We start from the raw sequence: 15,320 nt of genomic DNA on the forward strand, positions 1-15,320 counted from the left end.
AGCAACAGGAAGCCAGGTAAAGACTTCACTGCCTACAACCGTCTGGAAAACAAAGCATGTTACCTCTAAAGAGAGTGACTTTCTAGTACGTTGCTATTTTAAATATGGAAGGGGGCAAGGACTGGAATGGGCTGGATGTAACATCAAAGTTCTCAGAGATAACTCTTGTGCTTCTTTTATTCAAGAAAATACACAGCCACACAACTTCACTTTGTCTTTTAGGTGCTGTTAGAGCACCAGCCTCACAGCAAATGGGACCTTAGAGTTTCCTTCCTGATGAGTTCCAAACCTATGCATGCGGAGGAATAACCAAAACATGCATCGACTCACTTCTCATCTCTCTCTTGTTCCTGCTGCATGTATTCCCAGTAAGTACATCCAACCAAGTGGCTGGGGATGTCACCATAAGTTCCATCACACACTGTGTATTTTAGGATGAGACTGACCTCCTTCAGTTTTTGTTCCTATCTCCTTACATGCTTGCTAAAGCAGCACAGTTCACAAACATTCAAAAGCAACAGGAAATAGAAACAAACGGTTTCAGTAAAAGAAGTATACAAGATGAAAGACTGAGAACACCACCAAAGCTAAGCAGAACTTTCCAAGATTTCACTTGAGGTTATCATTCCCTGTTACAATTCCTAGAATAGCTATTTAAGGCCTCCATACTTCATGATGGTTAGGAGATTGAGGATTGAGAGCAACCCTAGGGAGGAGGACTTGGGGGTACTGGTAGATAAAAAGCTGGACATGATCCAGCAACATGCGCTTGCAGCCCAGAAAGACAACATATCCTGGGCTGCATCACAAGGAGCGTGGGCAGCAGGTCAGGGAGGTGATTCTGCCCCTCTGCTCTGCTCTGGTGAGACCCCCATGCAGTGCTGGTCCAGATCTGGTTCCTCAGCACAGGACACACATGGACCTGTTGGATGGAAGACCTCTCTTATGAAGAAAGGTTGAGAGGATTGGGGTTGTTCAGTCTGGAGAAGAAAGGGCTCCAGGGAGACCTAATTGTGGTCTTTCAATATTTTTTACTCTGAGGGTGGTGAAAAACCAGAACAAGTTGCTCAGAGAGGTGGTAGATGCCCCATCCCTGGAAATACTGACGGTCAGGTACAACGGGGTTCTGAGCAACCTGATAGTTGAAGTGTTCCTGTTTCTTGCAGGGGGTTTGGACTAGATGACCTTTAAATGTCCCTTTCAACCCAAACTATTCTATGATTCTATGACCCTATGACTCTATCACATGGCCCGAACAGCAGCATTCTTTGCATAGGAAGAAATATTATCCGCATTCGTGTGTCAGCAACATTTTTAGCTACTTTTACATTGAAGCGTTTGTGATGCCACTGCTGGACATGAGTCAATAACCACTGGCTCCTAAATGGCAACATCTGCTGCTATCTTGACTGCTAACAATTAAGTATCTTGATTTTATGGGCACTACTGGGTCTGGCAGGACAGACAAATCAAAACCTGAAAACTTTTCCTTTTACTAACAGAGTCCCAGAACCTCTTTTTCAAGAGCAAATAGTCAAATTATTTCTTTGAACAAAGATGACATCTCCTTGAAGCTACTCAGTAACTTTCCATTGTGGCTGTAAGAAACTTAATTTTCCCAAAACCTATAGTCTTCATCAATCGTATTATAAGTTTCAAACATTAACCAACATAATCAGAGCCAAGATAGGATACATTCTTTGCTCATTTCCCCCGTAGCAAGCACTGTCAAAGCTGAGAAAATAACATTCTGCTAATTTGCCAATAATTTATACGGAGACACCACTAAAATGTGCTTAATTCTCAAAGAGATTCAGTGTCTTGACTGCAGATTTCAAATAAAAGCATGCAAATGCAGCAATAAAATGCATTCTGTTTAATCAAGTGAACACATAACAGACTGATTCACATTGTTTTACGGCATCAAACAACAGTTTTTGATGTGATTCCATGTGAGAGAAAAGGGGGAGGTTGCTGTAAGTATATTTTGGCAGAATACTAGAAGAGGTCACAGAAAGCTGATTTCTTAATGGAGTATTAAAGGCTTCCAAAATTTGTCTATTACGGGAAAATGGAAACTTCCCTTCTCTACTATATCTTCAACAGAAAGAAAAGAATAGCAGAAGCCAGCTAAAATATGCCAGTTTTAACTTGCTTAATTGTTGGATTCAAGGTAAATAAAGTTTACAGTATTGGTTTATATCCTACTAAGTTAGTACTGCATCAGATATATTACTAGATTGACTGGAACAATTTTGAACAATATCATGACAAACCATTTTGAAACAGAGAGGAGAAGGGTCATACAGCAAAGTCTGTTAGAGCTGACAAAAAAAACCTCACTTTCTGCTTTACTTGGAAAATAAAAGGGAAAGAGAAGGGAACTAAACAAACCCTCTGTGGTATTAAGTAAAAGTAAATATAGTTCATAAAAGTTAAGGCATTTTGACATTACAGAGATATGGGTCCAGTGATGAAAGAAGAAATAATGTTCTGGAGAATGAACTCCAACTATAGCTTGGAAAACATATGGAAAGAGAAAGAAAGAAAAAAAAAATAAATAAAGGAGATGTAGACAGAAGCAATTTGATGGCAGTGAAAAGCTCGAGCCGCCACTGCTGACCTGCAGTGTTCACGAAAGGCTGCAGTTCCACCAAACATCTCAAGTCCAAAATTTCAAATATATTTGCACTTTATTTTATGAATGCCCATCAGATATATATCTTTGATGCTACGGCACACTAGCTGAATAAAAATCAACAACATAAAAACCCTCTTCATAAAAGATCCAAGAAGTGAAATCCCAAAGCCGTAACCATTTACTCAGTGAGCATATAATCTTCGACAACCATATATAAATGACATCATGACAACAAATACAATGTACAATAATAAGTGTGCAATGGTACAAAATATACAAAAAGGAATGTGTATTTAATATACATTCAACAATACCCCATAAAAATCTTTTTTGGGAAAGCGAAGTGCCTTTTCAAGAACAACAAAAAATATACACCACTTCAGTTAAGATGCCTGAAGTATCTCCCATCAAAAGAGTAAAGCCTGTGTTCTTTGACTGGAGATATAAAATAACTTGGCTGAGTTTTCCCCAAAGAAAAAAACATCTAATCTTCATAAAATTTTTGTCAACATCTATAGTATAATAAAATATTTAGAGCGCAGAAAATTTGGTTTAAATTTACTTAAAAGTGGGCCCTCTTTTATTGATAGATCTACCTCAGTCGTATAAAATCAAAAATCTGTGTTCCTTATAGTAAAAAGACCGTTTCTGCCCATGTGTCTTTTCTGGTTTTGATGCATTCCACAATCCACGTAATTCTTCTATAAAGGAAATATGAGTCTGACCAGAAGTCAATATGAGATTCATTCCTCCTTTTCTCCTGGCTCTATATAAGTCTTGCATAATTTTACTCAAATATTTTTTGCCTAAGTTTCAGATTGCTTTGAGTACAACCTCAATGGGAATATCAGGAAATTATTACAGCAGGTATAATGAAGGTCACATGCTTATAATGTGGCTGATTTTATGAAAAAGTCCACCTAGCCTCCAGTTTTCAAGGCACCATTTGTGCCCTCCTTTCTGTTTGAAGTGACAGCAGAAAGTATTTAGATGCTGAGCTGCACAAACACGTAACCCACGCTCAGCCCCGCTGGGCATCCATGCTTGTTCCTCACATGGGTCCAGGACTAAAGGTGGCCGAGGATTTCTAACCAGCCTCCCAACTGACAAAGCTGATCCCTAGTTTCCAGAAGTAGAGATTCTTGCTTTACCTACAGAGTTCAGGCTTTGTTGGCTTGTGGCCCAGGGAAAGGTGACATATTAGCAGCCCAAGGGTGGGTTCTGAAACTGCCAAAGACCTCTCTTGAAAGGACAAGCTTCCACAGAGATGGACAGGCCCAGTTTGCTCTGTAGGAATCACTTTCCTTCTCTTTATAGAGTTTGAGTCTGCCATGGCCTATAAGCTCATGGGCCAGGACCTACAATTCATACAACAGTAGTTAACACATTTAAGTTTAATAGCACCAGGTTTTACCTCAGCCCTGATGGCCATGACTTAGGCATCAGAACGGGTTCAACTTGCAGGTGCAACACTGTGCCTCTTGTACTAGAGGCCAGCACAGACCATCCAGCCCTTCAAAGTGTTAAAATCAAAAGTATTCTCTAAAGTTCAAAACTCACCTGAGGCTCATTCTGAGTACTATTCACAAGTTTGATTCTAAGAGAGACTCATAGTTATGCTACTAAAGGACAATACACAGCATTTGCAGGAGGTTTCAGGCCTCTCAGAAAATCATTTCTCATGAACACATGTTGAAGGAGTGATAGGAAATGAAAGGTACCTATAAATCATATGGTATGTCTGAGCAATGCCCAGGAGAATGCAAAAAAAATCATGTTATTTGCAGTATGTATATCTCTTCCTGAGTTGAATTTCATTCCCAGTTTGGAATCCAAGCAACTGCTTTCTTTTTTGGCAAGGTACTCAATCACATGGTAAGGCAATCCAATTTTCTGTTTTGCTTCCTGTCTTATTTTGTCCTAAATGGCCAAGCATTTCTCACCAAGATCACCACTACAATGTGTGCCAGAGTATGTTTAAAATATGGTCCTGTAAAAATAGAAATTCGGTTTCTTTCTTTGAAGGCAGTATTAATTCTTCATATATTCTGGGATCTTGAAGATTTCAGCTGAACAGATTCAAAATTATCTTCCTTTTCCTGCAATGGAAAAGACAGGTTCCCATCAACTGGTATTCATCAAATTCACTCCAATAGTTACTACAATCAGTTTTCTCTTAATATCTCCAGAGCAGCCTTTTCGTTATTTCTACCACAGTCATTAAGTGCACATTTTGACCCTTTATTATTTAATCACACTACTAATTCTGTAAAAATTTGCAAAATTAAAAAAATTATGCCATATGTATTGTTATGGTAATTACTTCAGAGGGTACCTGAAAGTTTTATTTCATACTCATAGTTTGCACAGGTAGCCAGAGCTGGGGAATTGCAAGGTAATCATATCTATGGTTATTATTATGTTTTCTACAATAAATTAAATGTTTGGAGCAAAGTCTCTGAATGTGAACACCACTACCTCACTCCCAAATTCCCATCCCAACTCCTCTCTGGGAGACCCACAGGACAAAAAGAGTCTATAAATCCTCCACCATCTTAAAAATCAGGGCTGGAGGGATGGGTTTTCCTTCTGTTTTTGTTTTTGCTGGGTGACAGCCTGGCCCATCTGGCCAGCAGGCATCAGGGTGAGAAGTGTGGACGTATGTACTGCGTGTGTGAACAACCCAATGGTCCATGCAGAAGCAGTGAATGAAGAAGCTCTAATAAAACTACTCACAAGAAAATGCTGGTTCTTGCTTCGTGTACCTACCTTTGACACGCGATGTATACAAACAGTTTGGAAACTACATTAAACGAACCTCATGATCTGGTCTTTAAAGCCATTTCCTTCACAGACCAGGACACCCTGGTACAGATGTGGACAGACCAGGGAAGAAAACTGTCCTATGTTTGCCTACTGCAAAGTATCTATTTCTTGTTCTAAAGGATCTGGTATTGTTATGCTGCAGACAACAGATGGAACCAGAACAGCCTCCAACCTGAAACAGTCTCATAATTCTTTTACTTCTATATTCTCATTAAAAATAACAGTTATTTCATTCTTTAATAAAGCCCTGAATTCTTTGAGTACTCAAAACCACTAACAGCTTCAGGAGATATTTCATTTACATAGAAATGCCGTTGTCTGAAGATTGAACATATAGTTAGGATACTTCAGATTTTTCTTTGTTTACATTTCTTCTCTTTTTCTCCCCTGTTTTCCTCTGTACCTTTTTTATGTATTTTACACACATATGCAGCAGGAGATTAATTTCCTCATCTTTTGCATAAATCAAACCTGATGCCTATAACATTTGTTTTGGAGAAATATATATTAAATTCCAGTTATCTGCAGGGCTACAGGACACAGATTTCAGTAAGTTAATGAGGTACTGGAAGCTGAGTTTGCCAGCTATGATTATCTAGCAGGAAAAAAGGAACCAGCTTAGAAATATCTGACAGGTTTGTTTAAAATTGAGAGAATACGCAGGGAGTCTGCTACAATGGATATAGAAACTTTAAAAAAACTCCTTTTGAGTCCAAATAGGTATTCAAGCAGTCTGAATACTAAAGTACTAAAGCTTACTTTAAAGAGAAAGAAAAAGAAAGCCACTTCTCCCACACTCTCATCTCTATACTTCTAATCAGGAAGAAGCCAGTGGTTGGTGCTGCAAATGGAGTCAGTAAAGCTTTTACACTTATCAGACATAGAGCAAAACATGACCCTCACCAGCAGCACTGGTCATTATGCTCCTCCACAGCCAGCCAAGACATTTCACGGACAAAAAAAACATCGTCAAAAAACATCATTTCAAAGCCAGTCCCTGTAGGATTCAAAATGGCATCAGCTTCCTTTTTTGCAACACCACTGCAAAATTTGATGTGACTTGATTTTGTTTAGATTTTCAATATTCTTAATATTGAATTAAGAACTAGTATTGAATTTCTGCTCCTTTCCACACGAACAATATTGATTTTGCAAGACAAATAGGCAGGCTGGGGTCAAGGGGAAGTTCTGCATATTAGCTGTGTAATGGTAACATCTCCTAGGAGGGAGATCCGGGGAGAAGGCAGCATGGAAGGAGGACAGCAGTCTAATTAAAAACAAAAAAAAAAAAAAAGAGGAAAATAACAAAGAGAAAAGAAGAATAAGGGAAAAGAAAGGAGGCATACATTGCACTCAGTCACAGACAGGAAAAAAAAGGAATAAATGAAAAAAATCTTAACATTCAACATTCTGAAATATTATTTGGACAAGAAACAAGTGAGGGACTTTAAAAACAAAATTTGATCTTTTAAGAAACCCTATTTTGAAACAACCCTCTTCAGCAAAACTGTTTGAAAGGGACAATGTCTTCCACCTTCAAAGCCATAATAGATGCCCCAGCTGGACAACACTACCCTTTCCATTGGCTTCAAGGCATTTGTGCCTTGTGTTTGCGGGATCTGCCATGATGTTCCTCTGTTGCTCCTATCAGGAATGTTCCCAGGACACCAAACACCTTTGTGCTATGAATTCAGACATGCAACATCCTATATCACTTGTGCTGCAGAAAAAAAAAAATGCTTATTGGTCTTGCTTCCCAGTGAAATGGAGGAGGTTGCTGTGCTGGGTAACAGGCTGTGGCTGATGCCTCCTCTTAACTGAATCCCGTAGCAGTCAGAATTATGGTGCTCAAGTCAGCTATGGAGCCAGCCCAGGTGAGCTGCAAGCAGCTGGCTGGTGGCTATGTGCCAAATTTTACTTTTCTGTGCCTATAATACCTCTGTTTGCCTCAGTGTCCAGTAGGAATCCAGGCAGAGAGGTTCCTCCTGCCATTAACTGCTTCATTTAGGTATCACCCACATCATAAAGAACACTATTAAAATCTCTCTGCAGAAGAGGGAGTATTTACTCAATACCCTGCAACATTTCTTACCATTACCCATACTGCAGAGTTCAGCAGATTAACTATGGACTGGGTGATGTGTACGTGGGTGGCTGCACAATGCACTGTGCAAATTTGCATCACAGCCTCATCACGTCCAGTAATAAATAAAGGTAATAATTATTTTTAGTATTAACAGTGGTAATTACTACTCACCTTTGTTGCCAAGGACTTGAGCTTCCCCAGCAGTGACTGCTTATTTGAATATACTATTTCTTCTTCATTATCTTCTCCTTCCATTATAGCACAGCTGTCAGCAGCTGGCAGTTCACACTCTTTTGAGTTCGCTGTCATCACTAATTTGGAATATTTATACTCCAGCCTGAAGATATAAAGAGAGACAGGCATAGATCTTTTTACAAATGTCACATATTCAAGATTTTTGTAATTTAGATTATCTGCAGCCCTCCCAAATAGTTATTGCTGAGGTATTTACTGGAAATTAGATGCTTTTCAATCATTAAAAACATGTAACCAAAATAGTATTAATGACACATGGAGCTCCTGCTCTCCAGGTTAGTCCTCCATCCTTATAAAAGAACCGTGTTTTCCCAGAAGAGCACAAGTAGGTTGAGACGATTGCCTGCATGAAGAAGTGCGACTTGTGTGTTGGTTGGGGCAACAGCAGGTCTGACTCCAGCCTTTGTCAGACTCTGCATCACACTCCTGTCCAAGGAGGCTCTGGGGGAGAGGAGAGACATGTAACAGTGTGTGGCAGGAGGCAGCAAGATGTGAGGACCATGATACTGGAGTTTGGATTAGATGAAGGTGGATGTGCTATGTGGTGATGAAATCCCATGGAGGTGGAACCACCTTTTGAAAGTCTATGGCACGAGATTTGGGAAGCAGGGGACAATGGGGACAGGGAATAGTCAGTATGTTCATTCTGAGAAGCAGGGATCTTTTGGGTGTGCACCAGACATGTCCTGACAGAATATACCTAAAATCAAGAACCTTATTTTAACCCATCTGAAAGGGACTAATTAGACTGAAGAGATATCCTGTGATATTTGGTCTTCAGACCTTAAGAAAGCCATGTTGCTTCAGAACCCAAGGTCAACTTCAAACTCTCGGGGACTGAAAAGACAGTTCCTATTGGGAAATTATGCCATAACAAAATACTGTGGATTTCCCATGCTTTCCTCACTAGCATTCTTGATAGTCACATTTGGCAGAAGAAACCTCAAGCTGGTAGATTGATAGACTGCTCCAACATGTTATTTCTCATCAACATTGTCATAAGAGATCCATGACATGTCTTTCTGTTCACTACATCAAATTTTTAGCTTACTTCTATATAGCATACAATTTGCAGTACTTACTTCTGGTTTTTCTTCCAAAAATAGCAGGTCAAGGCTATGAGCAGAACAGCTGTGAAAGCACCAACACCAGCTCCAACTTTTAGCCAAAAATCCACTGTTTCACAAGTATTAGTCCTTTTTTCTGGCAAGGGAACCCCTTTAATGCAATGCTTTGGCTCATTCCAGACATACAAGGTTTCCTTTCAAAAACAAAACACCAAAAGGTGAGCCACTTGTAGGAAAAGAGAAAACTATTTAGAGTTGAAGAAAACAAGCTGGTTTGAGGTAGAAAGGGTAAACATGTTTTCAAAGAAGGCAAACCTAATCATGTTCTTCAGGTTTTCTGACTCTAAGAGGAGTTTTATTGTCTACTCAATCATCCCCTTGACTATGTCTGCAGGTTCAGACATGGCAAAAGGAGCTTTGGAGCTTCCAAACCTGTGATAGGACTTCCTAATATTTGACTAGAGAAGTCAGAACCAAAAAAATTGTAAGCAAGGGAGGATGAATTTCTGAATGGAAACTCTGAATCCCCTCCTAGTCTGCCCCTGATGCTTATGGCTATTAAAGGACTAAAGTCCTTTGCGCACTCCATCCTTCACGAATAACCTGCCTGTATGTACAAATGCATACATAGTTCAGGTCCCCACCCACAAGGCTGTTCAGCACAAGCCAGCTCTCCTCCAGGAACCCCACTGCCATGGACACAAATATCGCTGAGTCTCAGCACAGCACCTCACCAGTAAGACTTGCACCCAGCCAGCTCAGAGCCTGGACAGAGATTTCTCTACTCTACCTGCACTTGCATATCGCTTTGCACAGTGAATTTCAACGGAGTCCAAGTTATACCCAAACAAACCCAGCTGACTTGCAGACAAGGTTGCTGTACCTGAAATCCTTTTTTGCAGGCTCCCTCAATCTCATGGTAGTCTTGCTCTGTGCAGAGAGGGCAAGCTTCTGCACTTTCCCATATGAAGTAGAACGTGCATCCATCGCAGGTGCCCGCGGGGCATGAGCTAGGAGGAGAGCAAAGCTTAGTTATCACCTATGAAACAGTTGGGTTTGCATCCTCACTCCACATTCTGCTGATAAAGCTTGGTAATGGTAAGTACAAAAAAACATTCATCTAGTCACCAGACGGAAAAATCATGGGGAAGAATTTTTCCCAGTTTATAAAATGCTTTCTTAGATGAAAACAGATGTTGTGTTGTCAAAGGTCTAAAATAACAGCTCAGTTCCTGGCAGTGAGTGCTACTCACACACCTACAAGGAAGAGAAGGGAAAGAAACAAGCCTTGGAGACCAGCAGAACTACTCCAGCATTACACCAGCACGGACTAGCCCAGCAGGCACCTCTACCACTGTTCTTCTGCACTGGGTGACTGTTCCACATGAATGCTGCTATCTGGTTCCTGCTGTTGTTCTAATGATGTCTGGGTGATTTTGTCCATATGGAATGGACTTGTCCTGTCATGGTTAATTACTAGAAGGATGTTCACCAGCTAATGAAGAGATAACAGCTTCTCTTAGTCTAAGAGAGACGTATGGCCCTATTTTGTATTCAGCCTGCGGAAGGCAGTTGTACTGGCAATGACAGGACGTTCACGTAGGTTTTGTTACTGACAATTACATCAGGTCTAACAGCAGCAGCAGCCAAAAGTCCATGCAAGAAGCTAGGTCATGTAAATGTGAAATATATTCATACAGAAAAATTGATTTAAAGTTTTTTTTTCTATACCCTCTGGAAATCTGTTATCCTGATCTGAAGGACTGAAAAATCCATAGCCCTGAAAGCCCATTCTGACTTATCCTGATTTGAATAACTGACAGCTGTCCTCTCTGGATTCTGGAACCTTTTTTCAACGTACATGGCAAGAGCACTGACAGATCTTTCTCCTCAACCTCTTTCATCTTATACTGTACCTGCATGCGATACTAAACACCATGTCTGAAGGATCAAGCAGTTCCATGCAGTATTATTTGACTTGTATCAGACAATACCTCATCATTTGAAAGCAGCTGTCTGACTGCTGAGCTAATCAAAGGGGGCTAGAAGACAGAAGTCAACAAGAACTGAGATAAGGTACATCATGACAGCTGTGTGCTGTTTCTGCCCATGCTCACACTTTTAAAAGCAAGGTGGGTTACTCCTCCCTCACTACTCGTGAGTTCTCACAGCTCATATCATGTTTAACCTACAACATTAGAAGGACACCTGCAGGATTTTGGCTCAGCAGCTGATAGATAGTGGCTTGTTGCCCAGAATAATTCATAGTGTGTCAGGTCCCTAAGAAACTGGGGTAAGCATCTCCAAAGGTTCAAACATCAATCACTTATCCATCACCCGTGAAGCAGATGCCCCTTTGCCTTCAATCAGATGTGCACAGTTCAGCTGTCCCAAGAGGGACAGGGATCAAAGAGGTCCCCACACTTCTCACACTGTCAGTTTTTGGGAAGAGGACTTTCAACTTTTGGGAAGGAGGATAAATGAGAGGGCTATCAGCAGATTTATAGTAATGTCCAGACAAATACAGGTCTTGACAGCCAAAGAGCAGGGTTACCAAAGTTGAGGGGAACTGCTGAAGAATGTACAGGGTGTTGCTAAACAGTAATAGAATTCATTCTTTTATTGCTTTTTCTCTGCAACTTTTCAGGTGCAGGCATAAACAGGACTTTGGAAGAAAGAAACTTTTTGAAGTCACTTGAATCAGAAGGGGAAAAAAAAGGCCAGGTAGATTTAACACAACTGGTGCAAGGGGTCCAGGGTACAAACTGGAATGATGAGATACATAAATACACATAGAACTTGGACTACACAGAGTCAAAGCTCACATCAGCATCGCAATAGCACATTTCATAGTTCCTGGAACAGGTTGCTCTTTTTTAAAAAAATCACTTTGTCCACAGCCACTGCTGTAGATCAAAGAAGAAAAAATAACCTCTCAAAGCACCAAGTAGGTAGTTCTAATCAGGCGGCCAAAGATCAAAATAAGGAACTGAATAAAAGAGAAGAGGAGGCAATAAACCATCACTACATTTTCTTTTGGTTTTAAGCTTGGGACAACCTGCCCAAGCTCTGACTTCTCTCACCACACAGCCTAAACACAGAGCAATTGGTCTGCTGGGAGGTGATGGATGCACACGTCCTTCACCCAGGAGAAATGAGTGAGACTGCACACCTCATTGCTGTTAAGTATAAAATTACTAATGAGTTTTGTGCAGATCACCTGAGGAGAAAAAGGTTTTTGGCACTACTAGGATACAAATACTTAAATACCTGGGTACAGAAAGCTCTCCTTGGTCTGGTTTGTTTGGGTTGCATCTCATTGTCACAACAGTTGCACGGCCATTTTCACAGGAGGTTGTCACTGTTGAAGACCTAATGTCAAACGAGAGGAGAAATGTAATACATTTCCACTATACTAAATACATGTTTTTCTTTCATAGGTCTCTGTGCATTCATGCAACTGTAATACTAAAGAAATAGCATTTACCACAACATTTTAGTCCCTGTCAGCTGTAAGAATAAAAAGGAGCAACAGAAGCAGGGTGGGTTTCACCACTTCGTTTAAATCTCAAAGTGCTCTGAGAGGCCACACAGGGAACTGCTCTGTTTTTCTAGCTAGTTTGAACTCTGCTGAGTCAAGGAATAAACCTGCCCATAAAACAGAATGGAATGATTAAAAAAAGAGAACTGCAGGTGTTGTGGTTGGTGTGTTACTCTGCTGGAGAGTTTATGGTGGCTCTCCCCTTGCCCAGTAATCTGAGAAACACACTGTCCTGAAAGAGAACAAGGCAAAGGGGATTCAAAAAATGGACCTTATTCCAACATGATAGACATTGCAAGCTAAGTTCATAATATACTGAATGTAGAGTCACTGGTGTGTGGTTCAGTTTGCAGAATCAGACATGTAATTTAAGTATTCACATATGCATGAAGTGCTGATATCTGAAGTGCTACAACCTATTAAGATCTAAAGCCATCACTAAAACCAACACAATCTAGAGAGCCAGTCAGTAGAACAAATATAGGTATGTGCCTTAAGATAAGCTGAATAGCTACACAGGCTTCAGAGTCCAAGCTTAGAAACCCAGTTGCCATGAAGACACCACCATGTAGGCATCTTAGTCGAGGTGATCTTTGAGCTGATTCTTACCCAAGCTGAGGTATTCATTTTATGGAGAAAAGCAAATAACAGGAAAAGCACACTAGTAACTGTACAGGTTGGAGCAATTATTTTTAAGCATGATTAGTTCATTTTTGTAATATCAAAGTACATACAAATGAATGCGAAAGAAAATGTGCAACAGGAAGTGGCCATATCAAAGCCACACACAAGAAATTAATGAAAGAAACGTAATACTGGAAGTGGCATCTGGACGAATCAAAGCTCTGGTGTCACTTTCTATAGATCAAGTGTAATGTACATTTGACTAAAGTGTTTGCTGATTTCATAAGATGTTTTTCAACATGCCAATCAATATCAGCCAGACACTGACTAAAGTGATAAGGATTAAAGGTGGATTAAAGATCTCCCCTCACAGTTTTAGTTTCCTTTAAACAAACAAAGACATTTGATGTTCCAAAAAACAGTATTTTTAACCTACTTGTAAAAGAAATGCACGTCAGGTATTTTGCTTGGAGAGGGAGGAAACATATCTGTCTTGATGCTGATATTTTCTAGTGTTGTTTCAATAGTAGCTCCTAAAATTTGAGGGAGGAAAAAAACAATGGAACAAGCTAAGAATGGATTTCTGAGGTGTTCATGTGTAACATTTTCTCAGTTTGAAAGGCACGGATCTCACTTAATAGCACATAATGACATTACTATACATTATACATTTTCTTCTATTCTAGGTAAACTTTGCAGATTTTTATGTTCCTCATACAGTCTGATTTCCTCATATACACATAACAAAACAAAAAATTCATAAAACAATGCCAGTGTAAATAAGTTTTACACTTTTGTAAGAATTTAAAGCAATCAAGGGATATTACAGAAGCATAAAATAATTTAGGTTGGAAAATAACTTCCGAAGATGTCTGATCCAATCAACTGCTCAAAGCATATGCCTTGAATATATAGCCCCATTACCTATAACCATGTAACACCCTAAGCAATCTGCAGAGCTGTGGGAGAAAAACAGAAAGATGCAATGACAAGATTCAGAAGGATTATGGAGTTATAGGCAAGCCCTGATGGCACATTTTGGAACAAATGACAGGCCGGTATGTGGAACAACACAGGTTACGCAGGTCTGTATGGATTTTTGGACAGGAGCTGAAAAGGGAAAATTCAAGTAACCAAAGTCCTCAAGATCCTTCCAACCCCATGAACCAAAGAAGACAGAAAATATTGGTGCTGCACTGCAATATTTCAGAAAAACATGGAGGTGTAAAAATGGGACAGGCTGCATCCTTCCAGTGAGGTGAAAAATTGCTAGAATGACAAGAAAAATTGGTGCCAGCCAGCAATGGGTGGGAAGATGAGAAAGAATGAAGAGAAGAAGTTTTCCCCTTGTTCTTGCAAGAGTTTAGACAGCCTAGCTGAATTCTTAAGACGCTGAAATGACTGGCATTACATTTGGGAGGATGATTCACACAGCTGGAAAATCCATGTCTGGTCATAACCTGTTTAGGTAAATATAGTAGATAACTAAGATGACAGTTTGCACTAGACACTACTCCTGGTGTAGAACAAGTTAGAGACTGGGATTGTGGGTCAATGTGCTCAGGAACAATGCTCAGGAGGGTTGCACATGAGGGACAGCTACAGAGCATCCCATCAACAGAATAAAATGAGCTGTGCTGCAGTAACCACCGGGAACATGTGCAGGAAGATGTCAGGTTATTGTGGAGGGGCCTCTGAGAACATATGCTGACATCAGCAGAGATTATCATTTCCTCTCATCAAAGACATTGCATTGAACTCAGGGAAACTTAAATTTGGATTGTGACACAATGGACGGAGATTAGTTACTCACTAGACTGGAAGATGGGAGCTCCTAGGGACCTTATTATATTCAACAGAGGCAATGAGAGAATATTCCCAACCAATATGCACTACTGTAGAAATGGCATCTCAAAGTGCAGTTTCTCAAAAATGAGAACACTAGAAGCAAAATCAAGTGTGAAAAAAAATGTCATTCTTCAGAGGATATTAATTATATGGCTAAAAACTCACAACGACTCTCTCAAGAATGACGATAGCTTTGACTAAGAGTCCACTTTGGATCAGAACAGCAGTAAAAGAACAATTCAAATAAAAATATTGACACTAGCTTAATGGAAGGGGAATGCAGAATCAAATAAAATCAGAAGTTATAAGTTAGAGAAAAATTTTAATGGATGCTAAACACTTCAGGGAAAAGCCTATGTTTGGCAGGACTAGAAAAATTCTAAGTTTGGAGCTCTTTTAGAAATACCAGAAATAAAAGTACATCTTATGGAT

The 15,320-nt window shown here is 40.0% G+C and overlaps 1 protein-coding gene across 1 annotated transcript in view; it reads right to left on the reverse strand.

Moving 5' to 3' along the window:
• Positions 1-2,674: 2,674 nt before the first annotated feature.
• Positions 2,675-15,320, reverse strand: part of ELAPOR2 (endosome-lysosome associated apoptosis and autophagy regulator family member 2) — a 104,907-nt gene continuing 92,261 nt past the window's right edge. The window contains exons 17-22 of the mRNA XM_005512061.4: positions 13,477-13,573; positions 12,146-12,247; positions 9,759-9,885; positions 8,891-9,069; positions 7,725-7,890; positions 2,675-4,740 (exon numbers count right to left, since the gene is read on the reverse strand). Of these exons, the coding sequence (XP_005512118.3) occupies positions 4,681-4,740; positions 7,725-7,890; positions 8,891-9,069; positions 9,759-9,885; positions 12,146-12,247; positions 13,477-13,573 (731 nt within the window). The 3' untranslated portion in view covers positions 2,675-4,680. The remainder of the gene's footprint in view (positions 4,741-7,724; positions 7,891-8,890; positions 9,070-9,758; positions 9,886-12,145; positions 12,248-13,476; positions 13,574-15,320) is intronic.

This window comes from Columba livia, chromosome 1 (genome assembly GCF_036013475.1).
Source record: "Columba livia isolate bColLiv1 breed racing homer chromosome 1, bColLiv1.pat.W.v2, whole genome shotgun sequence".
Lineage (NCBI taxonomy): Eukaryota > Metazoa > Chordata > Aves > Columbiformes > Columbidae > Columba > Columba livia.